Genomic DNA, 18566 nt, shown 5'->3' with positions numbered 1-18566 from the left:
TTTTAAGAGACACTATTGTTTTCTTTCTAAGGGCTGTATTTTTGTTATCTCTTGCATGATGAGTGAATTCAAAGTACTTTCAATGGCATAATACACTTTGTAGTGTAATTTTGTGAAAATGCTTCTCTATGAATTAAAAAAAAGATCATTTTATATTATTTCAGGGGTAAACCCTGAATTAATCAATCTTGGATGTGGTGTTTCTGTCTTCTAGAAATACGTGAAGCTTAACTTTGTTTTTATAGGTTAAGAAGGAAAAAGCAAACAAAGATGTTCAAAAGTGCAGGCGGTGGCAAAACAGGAATGTGTGGATAAATTAAATAACATCACTAATCGGCAAATGAAACAAAAGATTACTGTAAGGAAGAATGAGTGAAAATGGAGAATGAAAACACGATAGAAGAAAAAGACAAAAAGAGTTTTTCATCTGGGGAGAGCTCAAAATTGATTAAAGTGCCAATGAAAGGGTAAGCTAAGGAGATAATCTCTAGCTCTTATATGTAGTGCTATGTAAGTGTCTTAGGTTTTCTGATACTGTGGTAGTTGAAGTAGTTTCCTCAGTGGTGAAAGCCATAGTGAGTAGTCCACTGCTTTTCAAAAAGTGAAGAAAAATTCTTCTTAGAAAACACTAAGCTCATGATGGAGGTTCAAATTTATGGCCTGCTCTAAAAAAAAGAAAAGGAAAAAAAAACCAAACAAAAACCCCATCCAAATTCCTGTGATTTCCTTGTCAGTACTGAGGCAAAATGCATCTTCAAAACCAGAAAGAAAAGCAGACTGGGAAAAGCAGTTATTTTTGTAGGAAATGGCCACCTAGAAAAGTAGGAACTTGGGGTTTGCTACTACTCCCTTTTCTAGGTGATTTTAGTGATCTCCGTGCAGTTGGTGTTTTCCTTTTCATTAAGTTAATATGCCCTTTGTCAGGAGAGGGTGATTTGAAGAATCAGTCAGCAATACGCAGGCGAGCGGAGGTTATCTTTATTCGGCAGCGCTGGGTGCATGGGGGATCGCGCCACCAAAGTCATGCACCCCGAGGTGACTTTTCAGTCCCCCCTTGATACAAGCTACTCAGACCTATTCATTAGTTTTCCAAGAAATGGTTTACATATTTGTTACAATTCTGAGAATTCATTTACATATCTCGTGCCTGCACAATGTCCTTGAGGAGTTGTCTCTGCGCAGACTCTATTCCTCAGGGGCCATGTTTAAAGTCTTTGTCTTTGCCACGTTGCACGTACAACAGGAATCTAAGACAGAATGTCCCTTCTGAAGATAACCAACCCAAGGACTTAGCAGTCTGTGCATCCGTCATGTGGCAGTAAGGGTCCTCGGACATCTCCCGACTTTTAACTAAACATAGGTGCGTCATCCTTTAGATAAGTGGTACAGCATTCACTATTCAGAGTTCCCGTTGTTTGTCAGGCAGCACCAGTCCCGCTGTGTCACCACATTTCCTTCTCAACCTGGACTTTGGACAGAGACCAGTCCTGCAGACACCTCGGCAAGGAGGAGCCCTTGATGAGGACGACGACGAGCCGCTTTTGGGTGAGCTCAGCACTGACTGAAACACAAGCGAAAAGCCCCAGCTCAAACCAGGCCGCTTTGCTTTTCTTGGAAGTCACAAAGCTTCGCTCTGGTGGGTCTCTTTGCATCAGAAACCCTTGTGCTCCCAACGCTGTGACCTGTGTGGGTGCCAAGTCAGAGCAGTCCGTCGCTGCCTGCCTTTGAATTCAAGGTTTGAACCGCGCAGTGTGGCCAGAGCGGGCACATGCTGCGAGAGGTCACGGACCACCATTTCCCTGGCCCTGCGGCTGAGCCAGCGCAGCCCGCTGCTGTGCCGGGAGCGGTGGGGACAGTGCCGCTCTGTCCCCACACAGCTGCCCAGAGCTCAGGGGAGGGGGCGGCCTGGAAGCGCCTGGGCTCCAGCGGCCGGCCAGAGAAAGCCCCCCCAGTTCTCTCGGGGGAAGTGACTGACATGTGCAGGGTTTCTCCTGCTCGGACTGCAACAAGTTTCCCAGGAAGCTCCCCAAGGCGTGGACGTTTGGGTCTGAAGCCCCCCGGGCCGAGAGCAGGCGCTGCCAGGGAGCTAGAGCCCGCGGCAGGCTGGCCGTCACTCAGCAGGCAGGTGAACCTGCTTCCCCGCGCCCCACTCCATCCACCTCCGCCAGCTCTTACTTCCAGCCTGCTCCCCCCGCCCCGTACCCCCATCCTTTCTCCCCGTGCGGCAGCTGCAGCAGGCGCGTACCAGCCTCCCGAGCCCCCGGCTGACGCGGGGCACTGGCACGCTCAGCCGGCAGCGCTGGCCCCGCTGCAGGAGGGCTAGTCCGCAGGCTGCAGAGGAGTCACTCGCTGACCCAGGGGAGGGAAAGCCCATTTATTTAGGCTGTTTGAATTTGGCATGCACAGAACATATCCCAGTAACGCACGGGAGGCTAAGGGGTTTGTTTTGTTTTTTTCTTTCTTCTTCTTCTCTACAGACATACAGGAAAACTCTATGCAACTCCCATGTACACACTGCACAAAGGAAACAGCTTTAAGCAACCACCGGTGAAACGTGGAAGCCTTTTAAGATCTCTGGAGCTGGCACAGGAATGCTCTCCACCCCCCATACAAAAGGCATTTCAGTTTCAGGTCAGACTGTCTAGGTGGTATTTCCATGCATTTCTACAGAATTAAAGAAGCTAACAGACAAAAAGCCCAGATCAAGCCATATTAGTCAGGCTGATTGGTTCTACCAAGTTAGATCAATAGTGATTATGAACAAACGGACCAAGTGACCAAAGACTGGGGCTGAGAATACCACTTTTTGAGATGTGGTTTCTTTTCACTGTACTACCCATAGAACTGGAGCGCTCTGATAGAAGTATCGGCATTAGTAGAAGCCTCAGAAGCATCTGACCCGCTAGTAAGTGTGTATTAGAGAAACGAAGGTAGTTCTAAATTAAACTATGTCAACAGAAAAGTAGTTGATAGAATCCCTCAGGCTGAAGGAGAACTCAAGGCACTTCATAACAAGAACATTGAACCTCTAGAACAAGTGAACCTTTAAATATTATTACTGCACCGTGAGTTTACAAGAGTGGATTAGGACTATTTCTCCAGAAAAATGTGTCTGTTTTATGTCTGTTTCACTTCAGGATTGGCCTTTATTAGTACTGCTCTGCAACTGCTAGCACTAAGAATGTAACCCAGTTTTTGTGCCAACAGGTTGTTTTAGCCTAACTTTCACTACAGGTTTTCAGTTCTGTATAAAGTGGTTACAGGGGAAACTGTTCCTGAGTTTGGCCATTTGACCAGCAGCCTCAAAAAGACTGACTGAATTTTGCTTTTTACAACTCGGAAAATTAAGAACAGGAACCAGTTTGTTCTCACACCCCCACCCCCTCCCCCCTTTCATCCCATGATACATTGACACTTTGCAGCGTTGGACCAACATTTTTGGAGACCTTTAGCGTTAATCCATTGGGGACAGTATTGGGCTGCTGGACAACCAATGCAGATATTAATAAACCAAGAGAAATCCTTAGATTTGATTTGTTGAGGGTCATTTGTACGTACGAGCTACATCTCCAAAATGTGCTTTATCCTACCAGACAGCTTCCCTGCAGTTAGTGAAACCCTTGCCTAGAGTGGTTGCTTTACATAACTGATCTGTTAAAACATGGGATGCCTGTAGAGTTGTGGCACTGCATGACATCTACACGGGACTTGCTTCAAAAGCTACGACCAGGGAGCCTCCTGGCTTCTCAGCAATGCAAGCTTGGGGCAGGTCCTCTGGCCCATTTGCTTGGCATTCATGCTTGATGCCTAAAAAAAGAGGCAAAACACTCAATGTGGTATTCCAGCATGCTAGTAATCGATCAAATGTACTTGGTAGTAACATTAGAAGAGGCCATCGGGTCACCAAGCAGGTAAGTCCTGCCTTAGCTTAGGCATTTGGATGGTTTTCTCTGACGTGTGTCAGAGCAGACATCTGGCTACACGCCAAATAGCAATGCAGAAATACCGGGGAGAACGTTTTCACTCCATCCGTGCTCAGACTGTTCCCCTTTTCGCTGCAGGCTCTCTCAGGAGCGCATCTCTCCTTTCTAGGGCTACCCTGGGTATGGCGGGTGAGGAAGCTACACGCAGGCAGGCTCCAATGGCTGACTCGGCTCCCGCTGGCTCTGGAGAGGTGGGTGAAAGAATCAGAGTGAGCATCTGGGCTGTAGAGACCAGAAAGGCTTTGCTGCTCCAAGGAATCAACAATGGATTCTTTTTTTGGAGATCAGGGAGCCCAACCCAAGCCGTCTGATGTGGAGAAAAGCTGAATTTCTTCAGGATTTCTTTTTTTTTTTTTTTTTTTTTAACTTCCACCTGTGCAGCACAGCCTCCCTGGCTAGTTCCAGTCCACTGGCCAGCTGTCGTGTGAAGGCTGGCACTGCTGCACAACGACCCTGTCTGTCTTGCAGGCTGCAAGATTTTGGCCCAGTGCAGCAGGAGGAACTGAAGGGGGTCGGCACTCTCTGGCTACAAGCCAGGCCGACTGAGCATGAAATCTCTGAATGCTGCAGCAAGATGTTTACTCCTTGGTTAATGGTGTCTGACAGGCTGAACAGAACTTTGCTTCTCCACGTGGAGATGCAATGCCTTTTGAAATGAGTAATCACAACCACATCTCTAGATCAAGCGCATTGTTAATTCCTGCTGTTGCACAGGGTGTTTGAGATCGTGTCTTTCAACAGACACAGGCTTGAACGTCCTCTGCCACAGCAGCAGCTCTAGAAGGAATCTAATGGTTTCTAGCCTGTACGGTGCAGATGTGCTGCTCTGCATGGCACAGCTGTGGTGTCACAGACACTGCCAAACCTGCTCTTGTCCTGCGCACAGTTCTAGTGCCTCTAAAATTCAGTCAGACAGTGTAAGTTTTAGCCAGAGCTCATTTGAGCTGCATCGCAGGGCATTTCACTTGTGAAGTTCTCATCTCTCACTAGTATCTCAAAAACCCCAGCCATCCACAACCAAAAACCAAAGGCCAATCCAGCATCCAGCTGCTTTGGGAGGTGGCGGGAGCAGCTGACGGGGCTGGAGAGCATTTACCAGCAGTCAGTGATGCCCTTGCCCTAAGCTGGAGTGGCGAATTTTGATCTAAGTGTGACGCGGTGGCACTGTGAGGTCAGCAGCTCTGTTGGTACCAGCGCATTGTTGGGGTTGCCAGGTGAGGATTGCAGGGCGCTCAGCTCCGCCCCGGTCAGCTCCGGGGCACATTGGTCTGGCCCTAAAGCCCGCAGAAGGACGTGGGTACATGTTCTCTGGACCCTCGTTTCTGTTTGCTGCCAGGAAGAGGAAATCCATCCCTTTTCACCCTGCAGGTTAGGAATAATCCCTCTGTCCCGATGGGGACCATGCCAAAGTGATGCTGCGTTGTCAGGAGGGAGGGGGCTGGCACCAGCTGTGCTGGGATGGAGCCGGCTGAGGCCGCTGAAATCCCAAACGACTGGGACGGACCGGGATAGCGATGCCTGTAGTATCAGCTGGGATCTCGCGCGGTGCCCTGGTGTAGAAAGTTGGTCCTGCCGGGGGGAGGCTGGTTCCAGCTGGCGTTGGCAGCCTGCCCGCCTGCCGGCTCTCTGCTGCTTTGTCTGGGATGCTTGGCGAGGCGGGCAGGGAGAGCTGGGCTGCTGGTTGAAACAGCCCTCAACAACCCCCCTGGGGGTTGGAGACGACGTTTTCATTGCACTGTCACCCCCTCGCTGCACCAGTGCGGATTCGGCTGGGAGTGAGTTCACTGCTGTCGGCTGTGAGAAAGGGAAAGGCTCTGAGGTCTCTCCCTGTGAGCACTGAGGTTTTGAAAAGATGCTGATCTCCTTAGTTTTATTCTTATTTTTGCCTCCTCCCTTTCCAGCCACTCCCTCCGTCCCCAGCCCACAACCTCTTAAAGAGGAAATTCAATGATGTTGACAGTTCAGCGCGGGGATGGGAACTCCTGATAGCCGAGGGCTTGATGCATTGATCACGAGAAAGCGCAGCCTGGCACCTCCTGGGGAGTGCCCCTGCGCAGATGAACTGCCTGACTGCAGCATCGGGGGGGGGGGGAGTTGTGAGCCACATGAAGGTGATGCCCATGGGGGAAACACACGAGTGGGACAGCGGGGAAGAGCCTGGCTTCCAGACTCGGGACGGGGTTCGGTTAGCGATTAAGAAGAGTGGAGGCAGCAGCATCTTCCTCCGCGTGGGGCTGCACCCTGCCTGCCAGGTCTCAGACCAGGCAGTACAGTCTCCCTGCGGCTCCGTGTGTTATGGGTGGAGAACCTGAGCGTGGAGAGGAGGGTGGGAACGGATGCCCGCCAGTTAACAGCAGAGGTGGAAAGAGAAGCACCACATCCAGTGCTCCCTTTGCAAGTCTCCTTTCTTCCTGTGGGCATCTGCTGGGGAGATGAGATGGTTAATGACCATGCTTTTGCGCTTTGTTGGCTTGAACTTAGGCCTTTTCCTGGTGTTTGCATTGCAAGGAGATGGTAGCATCTTGGTTCTCTGTGTGGCGTCTGTAGCATCATTGCTGGGGTGGTTCTCGTCACTGGAGGCTGTGAGCAGCGACCCAGTGGGATGTGGTCACTGTGTGTCCTCCCTGCCAGGCTGGGCAGAGGCCAGCAGTGCCGCAGGGTGCGGGTGGCAAAGGGAGGTGGCCAGGGCTGTTGCAAAGCTGGGGAAAGCTCTCCCGTGCATGCTTTCCCCTTCCAGGGGGGTGTTCTGTTCCAGAGCTGAGACCCTGGATGCACTTCCACCTGCGCCTGGGTGCAGAGATAAGGCCAGGTGGCCCAGGGAGAGCCCAGGTCTTGGCCAAACTGCACCAGGCAGTCTGGAAACGGGCTCTCTTACTGCCGCAGGGCTGCAGGGATTGCCCAGGGTCGTGCAAAAGCGTCCCATTGGACATGGCATGGGCACTTTGCTCGTGGCTGTCTCTGATTGCATCCCTGGTTTTTTCTTCCCCCTCTTTGGTTCTTCTGGAGCTTGCTGCAGCCAGCGCAAGCAGCCCCTGCGGTGTGGCTGGAGCACCGTGCGCAGGCAGCGCAGCAGAGGAGCGCAAACCTGGGAGGGGGCGGGGGGTGTCAGCAGGTTGCCCACACAACACAGATGGACATGGGAAACTCGCTGCTCACAGAGAGGCCGTTGCGCCTCTTTGTTTTCCCCACTAACTGTTGTTGTGGTGTCTTGCAGGCACAGAAGAATAAGGCAGGATGGATGTCTATGACCCTCAGATGCTGAATGTTGCGCTCTTTGGAGGTTTGATGGTGGTATCGGCCGTCGGGATCTTCCTGGTGTTCACCTTCACGGAGAAGGTCCTCCGTCCTTCTGAGGAAGCCTTGGCCAAGCAAGGCAAAGGGCTTAAGAAGACTCAGCAGAAGGAAAAAGAGAAAAAGAAGAAAGAGGAAGCTGTTGAGAAAAAAGGAAAAGGAAAGAAACATCAAGAGAAACCTAATGGACAGGTCCCAGAGGCGCACCAAAGTGCTCCAGTGGTCCGCTGTGTCACCCTAAAGAAAAGCAATGTTCTTCCAGCCCATGAGGAGCAGAAGCATAATGGACCTGTCAAGAAGGTGGCTGCATCCAAGAAGAAGAGCGAGCCAGGTAAGGCCAAGTTCCTCTGCATATATCCCCGTCGGGTAAGCCGGCAGAGGGATCGGAGAAGGGCTGGAGTCATCTCGTTCCCTTAGCAAAGAGCTGGAACGAACCTGCCTGGTGAAAGGCAGGAGATGACCTTGCTGCTCTGCATCACTGGCACCGCTGCGTGGAGCGACAGTCCCCCAGCGAGGCTGTGTCACAATGGAGTCCAGCTTCTGATGCCCACCACGTCTCTGCTCCCTGGCTTTAGCAAAGCGTGCCCAGCTCCGTCTGGAATCGATCAGTGTGATGGAGGGCGGTGGCAGGGCGGCGGGAGCAGTAGCAGAGCCAGGCAGAGGTGGCAGCTGGCTCAGGGAACGCTTGTCTGTGGTGAGCGCCGTCCCCAGCGCTCGTCACGTTGCTTTCAGTTAGAGAGGTATCAAACTTGGCTGTGGACATCTGGGCGGTTGCTGGCGTGAAATGGCAGTTATGGGGTTGAAGTCAACTGAGGCGATGCTACTCAGCCCTGCCGTTGGCTCGAGCGCTCCCAACACCTCCTCTCTCCTCCCCAGCACCTGCGGACTCGGATGGGCCCCTCTACCTGCCCTACAAGACGCTTGTGTCCACTGTCAGCAGCACGGTGTTCGGCGAGGGGGAGGCCCAGCGGCTCATCGAGATCCTGACGGAGAAAGCGGGCATCGTCCAGGACACCTGGCATGCGGTAGGGCTGCCAGCAGCGCCGTGTCCACCAGGGCTGGGCCAAGCCTCCGGGGGTGCGGAGGGGTGAAGGCAGCCCGTTTTCGGGCAGGCTGTCCCCCGAGGGGCAGCCTTAGAGACAGGAGCTGAATTTTCCCTGGGGCAGAGGGCAGGACCCTGTGCGTGTGGGGTGGAGGGGTTGGATGCGGAGGTGGTGGTCCCCGCTGATGTGCCACCCTGCGCCGGCAGGCCAAGCAGAAGGGTGACCCTGTCACTGTCCTGAAACGCCAGCTGGAGGAGAAGGAGAAGCAGCTCGCCACCAAGCAGGAGGCTGCAGCCGCTGCCAGAAACAAGGTGGAGGAGCTGAGTCAGGTAAGTGCCGCGCAGCCCTCCCGGCACCCCTGGCACGGGCTCTGCGCCTCACGGCTCGCCGTGTGCCTCCCCCTCCCTGCGTCTTACCCGCCCTTGGAGGTGAAGCCCAGGGGTTCTCTGGGCCCTTCATCCATTTGCTGTTTTCTCCCCCAAAAGGGGAGGAGATGCCCACCTGAGCTCCTCTCCTGGGCCTGATCCAGCCCGGGGAGGCACGTGCCCTGTTGGCAGCCGCAGCTGGAGGGGGCTAAAGCCGTGCCCGTAAGAGACTGCAGCTTTCTGCTGCTTTCCGGAGGACAGTAAAGCCCTTCTCATCTCTTGGCAGAGCCCCTGAGCTGAGAAGGTGTTGATCAGTCCCTTTTTAAGGAGCCTGGTGCTATTTACAGCCCCCTTGCCTGACTCAGCCCCTTGCCTCCACCTCTCGTTGGGTGTTGAAGTCAGAAGGGACCCCCGGCGCGTCGTGCTCAGCACCTCCTGCCCCGCAGCCGCCAGGACCCTGCTGCAGCAGGTCCATCTGCCTGCAGGCAGGAGAGGAGAGGGCGAAGCCACCCTGTGCACTGAGTGCTGTGCTAAGCCCCGGCCTGTGCAGGCAGCCCAGGGCAGCGGCACGGCATCACCCAGCCGGCCAAGAGAGCACCCCTGCCTTGGCAGGGGGCGGAGGGGGGGGGTGTTTGGTTTGTGGGGGTGTTTTCATTTTTTTTTTTTCCTGCTTTGCCCCAGACTTGATGTGATGATATTGATCCTGGGGCCGGGGAGGGCAATAAAATTCCAGGCTGTCACGCCTGTCTCCTAGCTGGCCCAGTGTGGAACAACAGTGGCATCCAGTGGCCACTGAGCCCAAAGCTTAATGCAGGAGGAAATGGAAGTGCGGAAGGGTGTAGCTGGGCCTGGGGGCAGCGCCGAAAGGGTTACACTTCTTAAAGTCTTCTGAGCCAGGAGGCCACTTGTTTCGAGTCCCCTTAAAGCAGGGAGGTTCCTGCGCTGAAACTGACCGGGTGGCTTCTCTCCTCGAAGGAGCTGGCGGCCGAGCGGGCCAAGGCGACGGCCGTGGAGGGCAAGCTGAAGGAGCAGCTGCTGGCCCGCGAGCAGGAGATGGCAGCGGTGCAGGCACGCGTGCAGGCCAGCTACCAGGACCATGTCAGCGAAACGCAGCAGCTGCAGGGCAAGGTGAGCCCCACGCGGTGCTCTGCAGCTTCCTCCGCTGGCTGCCGGCTGGCCCTCGGTGGCAGCTGCCTGGTCTTTTGGAGAAGACCGAGGTGGACGAGGGGGCCAGAGCCTCGGGGAGGGGCGAGAGCCCCGCAGTGCTCCTGAGCCGTGGTGCTCACGCTAGAAGAGGGATGTGGGAGCATCCTCACGGGATGCAGCAGCCGCAGGGGCTGTCAGCATCAGCAGACAGCTCGCTGTGGCTTCCTTGCCCGTCCCTGTTGCCCATGGAGTGGGCTCCTCAGGGGAGAGCTGAGGGGCTGGCAGCGGCGGCATTAACCCCTGTTGGTCTCTCCCTAGATCCGCACCCTGCAGGAGCAGCTGGAGAATGGCCCCGACACGCAGCTGGCTCGCCTGCAGCAGGAGAACTCCATCCTGAGCGATGCCTTCTGCCAGATCAGAAGTCAGATGGAGAGCAAGTAAGACTAGGGCTGGGGGTGGGGGCAGAGCCTGGGGCCGCCCTCTGGCAAGCCCTGGGGGGGGCTGTCCATCAGGCTTGGCCACCCCCTTTCTGGAGGGTGCTTCTACAGACGCCCCAGCTAGCTGGAGGTAGAGGAGGGAGTGAGGAAGAGATTGCCAAATGGCTTCTGTGGGCCTGGCAGGGGAAACAAGGATGCTTTTCCCAAGTGGAAGGGCAGGGGAAGCCCTCTCTGCTTTGGAGTCACCTGTGCTGATGCTAGCGGAGGGGGCAGAGGGGACCAGAAGGCGCTGCAGCATTTCTCCACACTTCGGAGAGCTTGTGCTCACCAACTTCAGAAGAAATGTCGCTGGCTCTTTGATAGGAGCGGTGCTGCAGAGAACCGAGACCTGCCTGGTGCATACAGAACAACCAGGAGCTAGGGAGAAGAATTTGGCGCTCCTTTTTGTAGAAAGTCTGAAATGGCTGGTGATTAACAGTGGTCAATTAATTACCGAGCAGACTCCAGCTGCTTAGAGTGCTTTCTCCTGTGTCTGGGAACATCCTGTGATGGAAAAGGAGCTTTTGAAATTGATGTATTGGCTCCTTCCACCCCATCCCTGAAGGACCAGGCGTGTCCGAGGAGCAGGCCAACACAACCGTTGAGATGTTTCAAGCCCTGTTATCAGACCCACAGGAGGTTGTGTTCCCCCCGGGTAACGCCAGGGATGCTTGACTGGCCTGCGGACTGGAATAACGCTGCTTCTGTTGGTGCAGGCAAAATGCTGAGGTGGCCAGGTTACAGGAGTGGTGCGGCAAGCTGATGAACGAGCTGTCTGAGAAGTCAGAGGTGCTGCGGCAAGAGGAGCAGCTGAGGAAGAGCCGGAAGATGAAAGTGGCGGCCTTGGAGAGGCAGATGGAGCAGCTGCAGGTCAGGCAAGCGCCTGCAAACCTGCTCCCGCCGGGTGTGAGGGTGGGGGGGGAAGCCTAGGCGGTGCACCGTGCTGGGTGGTAGCCTCAGGTGAGAGAGGAAACCCAGTGGCCCCTGCCAGCGGGTGCTCACGAGGACGTGGGTGCTCCCTCTCGACTCTGAAGCCCTTGGTGCAGGAGGTAGAGCTTGTGGCTTTGTTATTGTCACCGGGGTGTGGCTGGATTTGGGGGTTTAGGGGTGTTTAAAGGACACCTCCCAGGTAGAGCCTCTGAGCACGCTGCTGGAGCAGTGGCGCATCGCTGGCTTGTGGCCACCGAGGCAGCTCAGTGGAGACCTGAGGTGACCCCAGATGTTTTGGAGGGGGGAGTCGCCAGATGGCCAAGGGAGACTCAGGCAGACGCCTTCTTTTGACTCCCATGTAGGAAAAACTAGGAAAAAAAAAAAAGAACCGGGGCCAGGCAGCAAGCAAACTACAGGAGCGACTGAAGGTTACCCAGGACCAACTGGCCAAAGGGAGACTGAAGAAGTGTAAAGAACAGCTTCAGGAAACGGTACTTGTGGTGGCCGCAGCCATCCCTCCCCTTGGTGCTGGTGGAGGGCAGGGGGAAGCGCGTGTCAGGCGGTGGTTGAAAACCGGAGACAAGGTGGCACTTGCTGCCAGAAACCATCTGGGTGGCTTTTGGGAAGCTCTGGGAGCACAGGAGATGGTGGCCATGGTTCTCCCTTCTCAAAAGGCAGGACCTGGCCCATCTGTGAAACGCTTTGATGCTTGAGCTGCCACGAGAATAAGGTTGAGACCCAGTTGAGTAACCCACCTCTCTTTTCCTTCTCCAGGGGGAAGAGGACAGCGTGAAGGAAGGGACTTCAGTCTGACCAGTCTGTGACCTAGACCTTACTGTCACCTTACCAAAATGCCTTACACATTCCTAAAACGAAAACTAAAAATATATGCCTGATTTACTGTAGAAAAAAGTTGCAAGCCATTCGTGACCTAAAACCTAGTTTTGAAACTTAAAAAAAACCCCAGACACAAAAACCCAACCAGTAAACACTGCAGGCGTATGTTTGTAAGAAAATCGTCATACTGTTTTGTACAGCTACCGTTTGTTCCCAAGGGCACCGCACCGACCACATCGGGGCAGGCAGAACCCACAAATCTGTGAAAAGGGAAGACTCTGTTTGTACATCAACTGGTGAAATTTTTTTTTCTTTCTTTTTTTACTTTTTTTGGTTTGTTTTGGGTTTTTTTGTTTGTTGGAGTGCAAGAAGTGTGAAAGTGAGACCCAGCATGGAAGGAAGCCTCTCTTTGATGGGTGGCTCTTGGCACGTATCCTTTTGTGTATTTCTGGGTGTCGACTCATTTACAATGATGTAGTGAAAAGAGCTTATTCTTGCTTCATTTTCCGGGTTATTATTTACTAATTTTTTATTAAGTTTGCAAGCCAGCCAGGTGTTTGGAGTCACTGAAGAAGGACCCTGCTGTGGCCGGGAGCAGATCCTTTACTCCCCGCCTTGCTTGCTGTGCTGCAAACAGCCACCCCCTCTGTTTTTTCTCCAAGATACGCAAAGGAGAGAAGCCTTCCCTTCCAGCCACGAGTGTTCTCACACTGGCGGTGCACCCCGAGGTCCCCTGCCACAGGGTCAGGCTGAGCGTGGGGACAGGGCAGAGCAGCACAGCCTCGCCAGCCCAGCGCAGGCTGCTCCTGCTCTCTTAAGCCTCAGCGCACCCCTGAAATTCTGTCCCTGCGGGTGCTGCGTGGTGGTGGTCCTTGGGCACTGCCAGGCTCTTCAGCCTTCTCTCTCCCCTTCTTGTGGCTTTCCTGTTGAAACTCCACACAAACCCACCCTTTTTTCGCCTGGGTTTTCTTCTTTTTAAATGAAATTTTCAAGTTGGTTTATTGGGAAATGGCAGAGACCACGTCACAGCTTGGTGCCTGCCTCCTCACAATAAAGCTGCTGAGCCCGGCGCTGACATCAGTGGGATTTGAGGAGCTGGTGGGGGGAAAAGGCCCCCAGAGTACCTCTGGGGTGTGTGAAGAACCAAGGCCAGGAAGGGGGATGAAGGCCAGACCCGCCTCCATTTTGTTCCCAGAGAAGTCTGCGTGTGCTCAGCCTCTATATTAGACACACCAGAGATTCCACGCAGGCAGGACTGGGTAGACACGTGTCCTGTCCCCCCAGCACTGCAGCTTTGGGGGTCACGATGGAGAAGGGATGTGCAAATCACACTTGGGCTCTGGGGTATGTGCGTGACCTGTCTCTGATCAGGCAAGAAAAAGGGGTCCTGCTGAATTCTGGCTGAGGGAATGGCAAGCTGAGAGCCCACCACCCACCCCCACCCCCACTGCCTGGTGATTAACAGTGGTCAATTGTAGGACAAGGCCTCAAGGACAAGAGTCCAAGTACTGATAGCCTGATGAATAGAGACTTGTTAGAACTTGTAGGGCACAAGCCCTGGGAACCAAGGAACAAGCTAACTGCAGACCCCTGAGCCGTCACAGTTGAGGAGGCAGCCAGACGGACAGAGAAACAAGTAGCCAGATAAGGGAACGGATGGTGCCGATATGTAATTAAGAAAGCCGCGTAGAAAGAAACTCCCTAACCTTGGAATAAAAATTATTGCTGGGTCAAGATAAACTAGTAAGTACCTATTGTTCTAACGGTGTGCCTTAAATGTCAACCAATCAGTGTTTTTTACGCTTAAGATTTAACCAGTCAGTGTGTAATATGTAGAAGGTAGAAACATATATAATTGTAAGAAAATCACTAATAAATGGACAACTTGCTTGCATCAAGCTGCGTCCCGTCTCTTCATTCGCCGCAAATTGGTGACCCCGACGTGATCCGGTGAAGGATCTGACGTGGAGGGCTCTCGAATCGCCTAACTGAGCGACATGCAGCGAATCCCACAGAACTTTGAATGATCCACTGAAAGGAAGCGGGAGCCGGATGGCCATAAATCCCTCCGGAGTTGAGAGGTGAGCTGTGGGAAATCCGTAATGGGGAATCAGGCTTCATCCCCAGAAAGAGACCTATATGTGCTTACAAAAGGTCTCCTTAACAAACATAAGAAAAGTATTTCTGGGCATGACCTTAAAGCAATGCTTAAGTGGGTGCAAGTAAATATGCCTGCAGTGACTGCAACTACAATTTTCATGCAGGAACTTTGGGACGATACAGGGGTGAAATTGTGGGATTCTGCGACAAAAGGCAATACTGAGTCCCACCGTCTGCTCTCTTCATGGAGAGTTATTTTTGAGACTCTGAAAGCACAGAAAGAAAAGGCAGAGGAAGGAGAGGAGGAGGAGTCGCAAGCTCCTATAGCCCTGTCCTTATCAGCGTCTAAATCACAGTGCTCTAAACCCCTGGGTGTCAATGCAGTGGAGTATCCGCCAGAAGACGACCCCTTTGACCCGGGACCCGTAGAGCCTGAACAAGAACCTGATTTATACCCTCCTGATCTGCGTGATGTGTGGGCAAAAATAAAGAAACAAGCCTTAAAGGAGGGGGATTTAGAAATGGCTAAAACTATAGTTGCTCCGGTCTTGTATTCTCAGGGTCGGGCAGGGGGAGCACGATGGGAGGCTCGCTCTTTTTCGGTTGTTAAAGAACTGCGCCGCACGGTTACATGGTATTTCTTCTCCCTATTTTATAAGCCTGTTATCTTCTGTGTTTGATACTTATGTCATGACTCCTCGTGATTTGAAATCTTTAGCACGATTGCTACTAACCCCGACTCAGTACACGTTATGGGAGTCGCACTGGAGAGGGGACTGCAAGCACTCCTGCTCACGTACGTTAACCATAATGGTGCTGCATTAGCTGCACTGACAATAGAGCATCGTACGGGCACCGGGGCACGTGCTGATCCGGTAGCGCGGGCTCAACACTGCCCCCGTGCGGCGCTCGAGGCAATTAGAGAAGAGGCGAAAAAGGCTTTTTTCCAGGTTCCTGACGTACAAAAGCCGCAAAAAGCTTTGACTAACATCACTCAGGAGTCTCGAGAACCTTATATGCAGTTTATTGATAGACTAAAACAGGCTTTGGAACGTCAAGTAGATAATGCGGAAGCTCGGGATATATTGCTAACAAAACTAGCTGTTGAAAATGCTAATGCCGATTGTAAAAGGCTACTGAAGTCTCTTCCCAACCCGAACCCCACTCTGGTGGAAATGGTGGAAGCATGTAACCGAATCGGTACGGTTGACCACAAGTTTGAAGCTATGGCTGCTGCTTTTGCAGCGATGCATGCTGTGGGGAATTGCTATGGTTGTGGTAAGCCTGGCCATTTAAAGAGAAATTGTCTTGCTCGGGCTGCAGGGAATAGACAACAACCTCCTGGTCCTGGAGTTTGTCCGACATGTCGGAAAGGGCGTCATTATGCTAATCAGTGTCGATCTAAGTATGACTTCCAGGGGCAACCGATACAGGGAAACCGACCACCCAGCGCGGGGCAGCGACGCGTGCAGACACAAGTGCCACAGCTGACATTTCAACAAGCTCGGAGAGAAGCACCGACACCTCAAGTCTCTGTCCAGCAACCTCAGGCAGCGCCGGATTGGACCTGGCAACCTCACACACAGTAACACTGCTCGATTCCTCGGTTCATTTATTATCAACAAATGTCAAAGGACCACTACCCCCCGATACACAAGCTCTGTTAATTGGTAGATCTTCCACAACATTGTCTGGTCTCTTTGTTTTACCAGGTGTTATTGACTCTGACAGTGTGGACGAAATCAAAATCATGGCATGGACTCCATTTCCACCTTGTACGATACCTCAAGGTAGTAGAATAGCGCAATTGATTTTGATCCCGGCAGGGGTAAGCTCTCTTACCTCTGATCACCCTCCGCAGAGGAGAGGAGGTTTTGGATCTACAGGGTTCCCTCACATTTTGTGGGTACAATCCATTTCTCCACAGCGACCTATGTATCAGTGTACCCTTATTTACAGTGACCAACAAATAGCACTAAATGGGATCACTGACACTGGAGCTGATGTCACAGTAATTTCTCAAGCCAAATGGCCTCCGCAATGGCCACTGACTAATGTCTCTCAGGCACTGGCTGGGATAGGGGGGGCCGGTAACAGTCGTCAGAGTTTGGAACTAATTCGAATTCAAGGACCAGAGGGACATGTGGCTTCTGTTAAACCTTTTGTGCTGCCTGTCCCTATGGTTTTGTGGGGACGTGATGTATTGTCACAATGGGGAATGTCTATCCGTACACATTTTTAGATAGGACCATTGAAGTGCGCGACACCCTAAAAATAACCTGGAAGACTGATGTTCCTATTTGGGTGGATCAATGGCCCCTTCCTTTGGAAAAACTTCGTGCACTTCAAAACTTAGTCTCAGAACAACTGTCCAAGGGACACATTGTACCTTCTACTAGCCCATGGAATTCACCAGGTTTTGTTATTAAAAAACAAACTGGCAAGTGGCGCTTGCTCCATGATCTCAGAAAAATTAATGATGCTATGGAAGATACGGGAGCCCTCCAACCCGGGCTCCCGTCCCCGACTATGATCCCTCGACACTGGCATCTAACTGTCATAGATCTTAAAGATTGTTTTTTCAGTATCCCGTTACATCCAGATGATGCCCCGAAATTTGCCTTTTCAATTCCAAGCATCAACATGCAAGCTCCGTTGCAGAGGTATCAGTGGGTTGGACTGCCACAAGGTATGAAAAATAGCCCTACAATGTGTCAATGGTACGTTGCAAAAATACTCAGTCCTGTCTGAAATGCTATGCCTACTGTGTTATTGTATCATTATATGGATGACCTTTTAGTGGCAGCACAACATCACGAAGTCATGGAGAAAGCTGTAGCCCTTGTCACAGATGCCGTGAGTTCGGCAGGTCTCTCTATAGCACCAGAAAAGGTCCAACAGTTTCCCCCTTGGAAATATCTGGGCTGGCGAATAAGAGCACAAACTATTATTCCTCAACCATTGCAGATCAATACCAATGTAAGAAACCTGCATGATGCACAAAAATTACTGGGAACAATAAATTGGGTTCGACCACTATTGGGAATTTCTAATACAGACTTGGGTCCTCTGTTTGAACTACTAAAAGGGGACACTAATCTTTGCTCTCCACGTAATCTTAACCCTGAAGCAGATACATCTTTACAAAAGGTTGCCTCAGCTATCGCTTCTCGACAGGCCCACCGATGGGCCCCTGAATTACCTTTTTACTTGATTATTTTAAACCCTGCTCGACAGCCTCATGCCCTGATATTTCAATGGGACCTTCAGAACTCAGACCCCCTGTTAATTATTGAATGGGTCTTTTTACCTAACCAGTCTACAAAAACTATTTTGACACAACATGAAATGTTTGCCTCTCTGATTGTTAAAGCTAGATCACGCCGGTTAACCTTATCAGGGAAGGATTTTGTCTGTATTGGCCTACCAATAACAACAGTATACTTACAATGGCTTTATCGGCAATCAGACACCTTTGTTATGGCACTTGCTGACTATACAGGTGAAATAACTTCCCATCCACCTTCACACAAACTGTTTAACATTGACTTTCGTCTGATGTTAAAACCCAAAAGAAGCAAACAACCCTTACAGGCGCTTACTGTGTTTACAGATGGATCAGGCAAATCACATAAATCTGTTCTCCTATGGTGGGATGATCAATGGAGACGATGGGACTCGGACATAGAGACAGTCTCCGGTTCACCTCAAATAGTAGAACTGAATGCAGTTGTTCGTGTTTTCCGAAAATGGAACGTACCACTCAACCTTGTTACTGATTCCGCTTATGTTGCAGGTATTGTTACACGAGCCGAAGCTTCTGTGCTGCGGAGTGTTTCACATTCACAACTCTTTACCCTGTTACAGGAACTTGTTTTCCTTTTGGACTCTCGATCTGCGCCTTATTTTGTTATGCATATTAGATCGATCTCACACCTCACTACCTGGTTTTCTTGCAGAAGGCAATCGACGAGCTGATCTATTGACGTTACCAGTTCAAGTACTGCCAGACCGCATTGCACAAGCTAAACTAAGTCACTCTTTTTTCCATCGAAATGCTGGAGCTCTTAAACGACAGTTTGACCTTCCTTCTCAACAAGCGTCAAATATTATTGCTATCTGTCCTGATTGTCAAAAACATTCTTTCCCATCAGTTGCTGCAGGAGTTAACCCTAGAGGATTACAAAGCCTACCATTATGGCAAACAGATGTCACACATGATTCTGAATTTGGTAACCTTAAATATATCCACTCTTCCATTGATACATTTTCAGGTGCCTTGTTTGCCTCTTGTCACACAGGAGAAAAGGCACGAGATGTTCGTAGACATCTAATGCGTGCTTTTGCTACTTTGGGTATTCCCTCAAAGATAAAGACAGATAATGGTCCAGCTTA

At 51.8% G+C, this 18566-nt stretch overlaps 2 protein-coding genes across 3 annotated transcripts; both read left to right on the top strand.

Annotated features, from left to right (window-relative positions):
• The first annotated feature begins 2695 nt into the window (after positions 1 to 2695).
• On the top strand, positions 2696 to 10269 carry LOC129735028 (ribosome-binding protein 1-like). Its single transcript, XM_055700411.1, has 7 exons — positions 2696 to 2905; positions 4093 to 4174; positions 7198 to 7605; positions 8151 to 8299; positions 8524 to 8646; positions 9658 to 9810; positions 10147 to 10269. The coding sequence occupies exons 3-7, from the start codon at positions 7218 to 7220 to the stop codon at positions 10267 to 10269; spliced, it is 936 nt and encodes a 311-aa protein (XP_055556386.1). The 5' UTR covers positions 2696 to 2905; positions 4093 to 4174; positions 7198 to 7217.
• A 568-nt stretch (positions 10270 to 10837) lies between these two features.
• LOC129735029 (ribosome-binding protein 1-like) lies at positions 10838 to 12216 on the top strand. Of its 2 annotated transcripts, XM_055700413.1 has the most exons (3): positions 10838 to 11174; positions 11597 to 11725; positions 12009 to 12216. In XM_055700413.1, exons 1-3 carry the CDS (start codon positions 11067 to 11069, stop codon positions 12045 to 12047), a joined length of 276 nt encoding a protein of 91 aa, XP_055556388.1. In that variant the 5' UTR covers positions 10838 to 11066; the 3' UTR covers positions 12048 to 12216. The 2 variants fall into 2 exon arrangements, with proteins under 2 accessions (XP_055556388.1, XP_055556387.1); XM_055700412.1 differs by lacking the exon at positions 12009 to 12216 and having other exon boundaries at positions 11597 to 12001.
• Positions 12217 to 18566: the final 6350 nt, after the last annotated feature.

This window comes from Falco cherrug, unplaced genomic scaffold (genome assembly GCF_023634085.1).
Source record: "Falco cherrug isolate bFalChe1 unplaced genomic scaffold, bFalChe1.pri scaffold_108, whole genome shotgun sequence".
Taxonomy (NCBI): Eukaryota; Metazoa; Chordata; class Aves; order Falconiformes; family Falconidae; genus Falco; species Falco cherrug.
Note: the sequence above shows the minus strand (reverse complement) of the source record. Positions and strands in the feature narration are given on the sequence as shown.